Source organism: Danio aesculapii, chromosome 3 (genome assembly GCF_903798145.1).
Source record: "Danio aesculapii chromosome 3, fDanAes4.1, whole genome shotgun sequence".
NCBI lineage: Eukaryota > Metazoa > Chordata > Actinopteri > Cypriniformes > Danionidae > Danio > Danio aesculapii.
Genome location: NC_079437.1, coordinates 25,365,126 through 25,373,223, shown reverse-complemented (window position 1 = coordinate 25,373,223; position 8,098 = coordinate 25,365,126). Strand labels below are relative to the sequence as shown.

Below are 8,098 nucleotides of genomic sequence, written 5' to 3'. Positions count from 1 at the left end.
TGTCGTCATGCGGTCTGAAACAGGAAAAAGCGCATTGTCGAATTTCAAAATAGTATCATCATAAACATATATACACACATACATACATATATATATACATATATATACACACACACACATACATACATACATACATACATACATACATACATACATACATACATACATACATACATATATATATATATATATATATATATATATATATATATATATATATATATATATATATATATATATATATAATTTTTTAACAAGCAAACACGTCTTTCCTGGTGTAATTTCCCTTAAATTAGTTATTTTGTCCTGTTAACTGCAATGAAGTTGGACCATAGGCTAAACTATCTCTTATATCCTCACTCACGTGTCCCATATTCAAAGTTTAAACAATTCGTTTATCATGACAAAATATTTTACTATTTAAAAAAAGTTTACTTACTTTTTCAATAGTAAGAAATAAACACGTTATTAAAAAAACAATAAAATACGGTGATGTTTTAAACAGGAGGTTGGTACCTTTATTTTGAAAGATCAGCCGAACCAATGTTTGCTGCAGGCTTGTTGATCCACATTTTAAAGGCTGTTTCCTATTCCAAACTTAACATCTACAAAAGAAAAAGAAACTACGGATGGCTGAACGAATTTAACCCAAAGCCCAAGGTATTTTATGCATTTCGCCTTAATTTCAATGTGTAAAATTTAATTATTATATTGTAATTAAACAAAATGCAGCCAAATAGAGCAGAGTGTGACTAGCATTGACGCTAACAGCTTTGTCCGTACGATGTTATGTTTGTACGCCAGGTTTTGTAAATCGATTAAAAGGTCAAATGTTTGTAATAACAATAAAAGTTATTCAGCGTTTATCAGAATTGGTGGCATAGTCGCTCCAGGAACCCGATAATTTATTTTTCGTAAGATAGTTTCATGTGTGTCACATTTCAAATATTATTATTATTATTATTATTATTATTATTATTATATATTTTTTATTTAATTATTAGTAATAACAATTACAATGTATAAATCAACACCAGAAATCATTACGAGTTTCAAGTCATGTAACGTATTAATGTTTCTGTTTACGCAAAAAATAAGATTTCTGCATAATAATATATAAAGAATTATCAAATACATAAAAAAAAATTACATATAAATATTTGCATGCCATAATTTAGTTACAAACACACACACACATGTATAGTGTGTGTGTGTATATATATATATATATATATATATATATATATATATATATATATATATATATATATATATACGTCTAGAATAAATGTGCCAGGAATAATTGAAGTTCTCATTATATTAAAAACTATTTAGGTCCATGTATGATTAAATAACAAAAAATATATTTTTTTAATTATCATAATAATAAACTGAACTAAACTAAACTTCAACTCTGAAAACTGGACTAACAGAGTTTCAATTTACTTGAATGTGTATGTTAAGCTGCTTTGACACAATCTGCATTGTAAAAGCGCAATAGAAATGAAGATGAATTTAATATTATTATTAATAAACTCAGAAAGAATCACTGAGAGTTTTGCCTGATTTGATTGATGTTTTTCATTTGCATCTCTGTTTTGCAGTTGTTGGCATCGTTCAGGATCATCTTGGTGTGTGTTATTATGATGCACAAGCTATAATAGTCTCAATTTGTCTGGAGGGCGAGTGTGTTTGTGGTCTCTGTGAGACTAACCGAGGACTGGAGAACTAGGTTTTTTTAATAATCAGCCTCACATTGAGGAGTGTTTCTGCTAGTGTGTATGCATGTGTGTCATCATGGGCGACTTCATTGACCTGGACAGACAAATCGAACAACTCCGACGTTGTGAACTTATCAAGGAAAATGAAGTCAAGGCATTGTGTGCCAAAGCAAGGTAATTGATTTTACACCTCTACAAACAACCAACATACATGCATCTAGATGACTGTTGTTAATTGTTTTGAATTCATTTTAAAAGAATGACCTTATTTATACTGTTGTTATCGTTGTTTTGCCTTTATAGGGAGATTCTGGTGGAAGAGAGTAATGTTCAGAGTGTAGATTCTCCAGTCACAGTGAGTATTTCTCTATAAATGACCTATATAACCTTTTATAGGATTATGCAATTGTGAAACCAATCCACCTTCTTTTGCAGATCTGTGGTGACATACATGGCCAGTTTTATGATTTAAAGGAGCTCTTTAGGGTAAGCAATTAAGAATGCAGCAGCATACTACAGCCAGCAGGCCAAAGTTGGCCAATGGTAACATTTGACTTGGCCCACCATCCCATCTGAGAAGAGAGTAAGAATGATGGAAAGGGTTGGAGTGAATGCCTTTAACAGAGATTGTAATGTCTTATTTAATGTAACATATTTTGTTTGTTTTATTGTCGAGCTACAAAAAACAAACTGAAATTAAGTGTTTTACTTATATATTTGTAAATGAATCAGATTTTTTAAGATATAAGTAGTCACACAACAAATCGAAGCAAACACAGGTTGACTAGTGTAACTCCATTGTGTTATAAACGAGTTTGTTTTTACCTGTAATAAGTTCATTTATAAAATTAAAAGATATATATACTGCATTAGTTAAATATAGAGTAATGTTTTCTAGTTATTTTTAAATATTTAATAAATTAGGAAATTGCTAATGGCAACTTTAATGTAATGGAGTTTGGTATATTTACCTTTGGGCCACCATGCTCAATCAAGTTTGGTTTGTGGCCCTTCATAACAAAATGTTTGGGCAGGGCACCCCTGCTTTAGAGGGATATTTTACCCAAAGATAATGTGCAGTTAATTTACTCATTCTCAGGTCATCCAAAGTGAAGTTTATTCATGAACTAATTTCGAGAGGAGCACATGATTATGGTTGATCACGGCTGGTCCCGCATTAACTAATGCATGATTCACCAAACAGATGATTCCTAACTCACTTTAAATAACCAGGGTTTCTTACTACAGTTATCTTCGCCTTGAAGAATCCCCTTCCCCTTCCACCCCTACTCCTCCACCTTTCCCTCTATAGGATAGCCCAGTGGTTAGCACTGTTGCCTCATAGCAAGAACGTCACTGGTTCAAATTCTTAACAAGCCAACTGTCGTTTCTGTACAGAGTTTAAACGTTCTTCCCGTGCTCGTGTGGGTTTCCCACGGGTTCTCCAGTTTCCTCCCACAGTCTAAAATATGTGTCATAAGTGAATTGATGGATCTAAATTAACACTATAGTCGAACTCTTAACCCTCAGTATATATTTACATAGCAAATTATAATGTGTCATCAACTTTAAACAAATAGAGAAGGGGGGGAGGATGGGGTTCTCGAGACCTACCAGAGCTCAAACTCCCCTCTCACCCTGCAAACGGGAGGGATCCCTGGGCTTAAGGGTCTTATGAGCTCAGGGCTCTCTCCTGGGACAGCATGCCAAACACGCTTAATAATCAATCACCAGCTAAGTGTGAACTCTTGAAATGTAGTTTCTTTTGTTTTCACTAGAACATTTAAAGATAAGTTTTACCTGTAAACATAGTCTTTGGTGATTGATAAAATACAAGTCAATGCCACTTCCACCTTTGGCACTTCTTTAGGGTCTTTCTGTTCTGCACCTTGTACTTTTTTATTACCACCTCGGGTGAGGTTCCATGCAAACCATACAATTACATTTATCATTTTAGACTGATAAAATCTAGATGATATGCAACATGCATTGCAATGTATAATATTTGTAGTATCCCAGCTAAATATAGATATTGGTTCTAAATGGATAGTGACATTTTATTTTTTATTTTATCTATCATACAGGATTTTAATTTTATTTTTACTGTAAAGTGACATTAGGTTGTGTGTTACAAATTACTAAGGACAAATCACTGACACTCTTCACAAAAAATGTCATATACTTTGAATTGCCTAGGGATGAGTAAATTAACAGAACTTTGTGTGAAGTGTCCTTTTAAAATTAGTATGGACCTTAGTAGATAAATTTTTGAAAGCTAATGCATTGTGCTTTATGTCTGATCATTGTCTTTAGGTCGGGGGTGAAGTCCCAGAAACAAACTACCTCTTCATGGGAGACTTTGTGGACCGAGGGTTTTATAGTGTGGAGACGTTTCTGTTGCTGCTAGCATTAAAGGTGCAGTAACTGCCCTAAAGTTAATTTTGTTTCCTTTGTTATAGTTGCATTATATTCAGAAATCTTTGAGTAAAGATGAATTGAATTAAAGCCACTCTATACAGTACCCTTATTCTCAATTTTTTATTTATTTCAGGTGCGATACCCTGACAGAATTACACTGATAAGAGGGAATCACGAGTCTAGGCAGATCACACAAGTGTATGGCTTTTATGACGAGTGTCTCCGAAAATATGGCTCTGTCACAGTATGGAGGTACTGCACCGAGATCTTTGACTACCTGTCGCTCTCTGCTATTGTTGATGGGAAGGTAGGTCTCCTTACTTCAGTGTATTTTCAGTGTGTCATGGTTGATGAATTTAGTGGATTATTTACAAAATGAAAGTCTAATGCTGGGTTCACACCAGACAAAATTAATTAATTAAAAAGCAAAATTAAGTATTCATGAGAGTAGATTTCTTAGGAAGTCCAGGCAAAGGCCCAAATACAGGCAAATTTTTGATGGCCAGTGAGAATGACGCAGAATGCATGGTGCATTTGCAGCAAACGCGCAGAATTTGCCTCGATTGCAGCTTCCATACTCCAGCTGAAAATTAGCTTGAAGTGGAAAAACATCCTATGAGTAAACTAGAGCTAGTGGCCTAGTTCTCATGCTGTGTTCACACCAGACACAGATGAGGCGTCAAGTGTGAGTGATTTACATGTTAAGTCAATGCAAAGATGCAAATAGACATCCTGCGGCATGAGTTAAACGTTTTGCGAGATTGATGCGCAAATCGCTTGAGTTGGAAAACTTCAGTGGACATTCGCACCATTTTAACCAATCAGAAGCTTTGTCCCAGGGGGAAATCCTCCTGCTAAAACTGGACAACAGTTCATCAAACTGGGCTCCTCTGAATGGATCTAGTGGACTCAGACACGGCTCCAAATGAATCGACACTGTTTTTCAGCCTTCATGAAACGCATAAACACAGCTGTTATTTCAATAAAATCCATATTAGCATTTAGCAATGAAGCTAGAGTCCATGACGTTAATCCGTGTCTATTGTGAGGTGAATTTGATGCGCGAATAAAGCAAGTAAACTCAATGTTCACGCTTGAATAGCGCAATTTATCTGCGCGTGCCATGTCTGGTGTGAACACCGCATCAGAGTTTGTTTTGAGCCCGGCATAAGGCTGTTTACAAAACGATGTACTGAAAAGTTTTTCATTTGCAATTTTGAAGAGTTTGCATTCCCTCTGTTCACATGGACCCACGAGAAACAATTAAAAATGCTGCATTATGCATGTTTGGCCAGTAGTAAAGAAACACTACACACTTAAGTATGTTAGACTCGTCACGATACTGGAATTTCATACCAATCTGTACTGAAATTTTAAAAACATCCATTTTCTGCTAACATTTGAGTGCTGAGGAGCACATTCTTAAACACAGCTGATTTGCCATTGTGTTCACAGATAAAGGGACACGAGTGTTTTAAAGTCACTATTCATCAGTGGATTGCTCGTATGTCAGCTTATAGACAAACCAGCTGATCGACATGACTTTAAAACACTCCAGTGTCCTTGTAACTGTGTTTACACTCCGCTAACAGCGGTGTGTTCGGTGAACTGATGAGCTTCACAGCCAATCACTGTCATTTTTGTTGAGCTCGTGAACACAATGGCAAATCAGCGCTGTTTAAGAACGTGCTCCACAGCGCTTAAATGTTTACAGAGTTTTGCAAAATCCCATTCTAAGATGAAAACTGCTGTAAACACACACCTATTTGAACATTGACTGACCCGTTTTATGTACACTGTTTTTGATCCCCAGATATTTTGTGTGCACGGTGGCCTTTCACCATCTATTCAGACCTTGGATCAGATCAGGACTATTGACAGAAAACAGGAGGTTCCTCATGACGGACCCATGTGTGACCTACTGTGGTCCGATCCAGAAGGTGAGACACAAATGATATTATACTAATAGAAAAAGGCCATCAATATGCAGCTACGTTTCTATCCACCTATATATTTTTTTTTTGCGCATTTTGATTATGCGGTTGATGTAAATGCCAAGATACGCATAAATTTTGAAAATACGCATAAAGTATATGCGCATAACTGAGTAGGATAAACTTTTTATTCGATAAGCAAAGATGCGCATAAGCTATGATGGAAACACTTTACTGAACAAATTCCAGTATGTGCATTAAAAATAAGTCATGTGATTTTTATTTATTTTTTTAAAAATTGTATTTATTTTATTTTATTTTTATATTTTTTGTTATAAGAGGTCATGTGATCATACAAATGTGTGTGAATGGACAAACCAGCAGGCTGAGCAGATTGTAAAACATCTGAAATGTTGATTTGGTCATTCTAAACCTCCTTAACCATTTCAGTATTAGTGTTTATTATATTATTAATGACCTCCAGAATTGTCAAGAGCATCTGTGCTCTGCATCTCAGACTTTCATACATCACCACACGTGCATTGCGTGTCAGTATACTGTCTTCTGAGCCACAAGTCATTTATTAAATAAGGAAAAGATTCACACAGCTTCTCTTACCACAGTAAACTTCGCATTTACTTTAGATATTTGGCCCCAGGTAATCAGGAAGTGATGATTTTTTTTCTCTTTGACTTATTGGATGGAAACGCTGCTTTATTCACATGTCTTATGTGAAATTCCAATTATGTGCATACATTTAATTCACATTTTTAGATGGAAACATGGTCAATATGTTGATTTTAAAAGATCTAAGATTGCTCATTTTCTCCTCTCTCTAGACACCACGGGCTGGGGTGTGAGTCCGAGAGGAGCTGGATATCTGTTTGGTAGTGACGTGGTGGCACAGTTTAATGCTGCCAATGATATCAGCATGATCTGCAGAGCACATCAGCTGGTCATGGAGGGCTACAAGTGGCATTTCAATGACACTGTATTAACAGTATGGTCTGCTCCAAACTACTGTTATAGGTGTGTCTTCTCAGTCTTCCACAACTTTCATTAAATGTAAATATGCTGGTTTGCATCATTTCACATCTCTTGAAAGATCTCACCATGAACTATTACTTTTTCTCTCCTATCATGGTATTTTCTTAGATGTGGGAATGTGGCAGCCATTTTGGAGCTTGATGAGCATCTCCAGAAGGAGTTCATCATATTTGAAGCTGCCCCGCAGGAAACCAGAGGCCTCCCTTCAAAGAAACCTGTTGCTGACTATTTCCTTTGACTCGAGTTCATGATCTTGATGCACACGTATAGACTCAGTTTTTTTTTCTCTCTCAGGCTTTTTTTCCCCCCTAGCCAACTTTTATCTGCACAACATTATTCTGTGAATGGACCTGTTACAGCATTTACTGCCCATTTCCAGTTCGCTTTTTACATTCCTTCCTCTTTATAAGGTTTTTTTCCATACATCTTGTAAAATGTAATTAAGTGTTGACTGTCCCAATTATGTGGATGTTTTGTATTAGCAAATTGATCTTTTCTTTCCAACCAAAACAATAAAATGAACAGGTTTATATATTTGCATATATAAATCTGTGCAGAAATGAGCAAATCCATCAACTAGTGGCTATTTTTAAAAGTACTTGCGTACAGTTGAAGTCAATTTAAATTATTTAAAGGGCACCTATTATGAAAATCCCATTTTGGGAGCTGTTTGGACAGAACTGTGTGTAGGCATAGTGTGTCCACAGTCATATTGGAATGATAGAAACACAAGTCTCTTCTCCATATGTGATCCAAATATCAAATTTCAGGATGACCGAATCCTGTTTACCAAAGCCTTAAATGGAACCAACAGTGTAGCCTACTGGCTTAGCAAAGAACAACAGGTAGGCAAAATACCAGCGGACACAAACAGCCATTGTTTTTTCTTTTAATGGTAAGAAACAGAAAGACTGTAATCAACAAACATTTAACATGTTTTAGTTTATTCCAATACAATACTGCTTTAATATTGTTTTG

General features: G+C 35.5%; 1 protein-coding gene across 1 annotated transcript; it reads left to right on the top strand.

The window, feature by feature from the left end:
* Positions 1-543: 543 nt before the first annotated feature.
* Positions 544-7,703, top strand: ppp4ca (protein phosphatase 4, catalytic subunit a). The gene is made up of 9 exons (XM_056453500.1): positions 544-660; positions 1,605-1,895; positions 2,025-2,076; positions 2,157-2,207; positions 4,035-4,136; positions 4,273-4,446; positions 5,953-6,079; positions 6,913-7,102; positions 7,229-7,703. Exons 2-9 carry the CDS (start codon positions 1,786-1,788, stop codon positions 7,356-7,358), a joined length of 936 nt encoding a protein of 311 aa, XP_056309475.1. The 5' UTR covers positions 544-660; positions 1,605-1,785; the 3' UTR covers positions 7,359-7,703.
* The last annotated feature ends 395 nt before the right edge of the window (positions 7,704-8,098 follow it).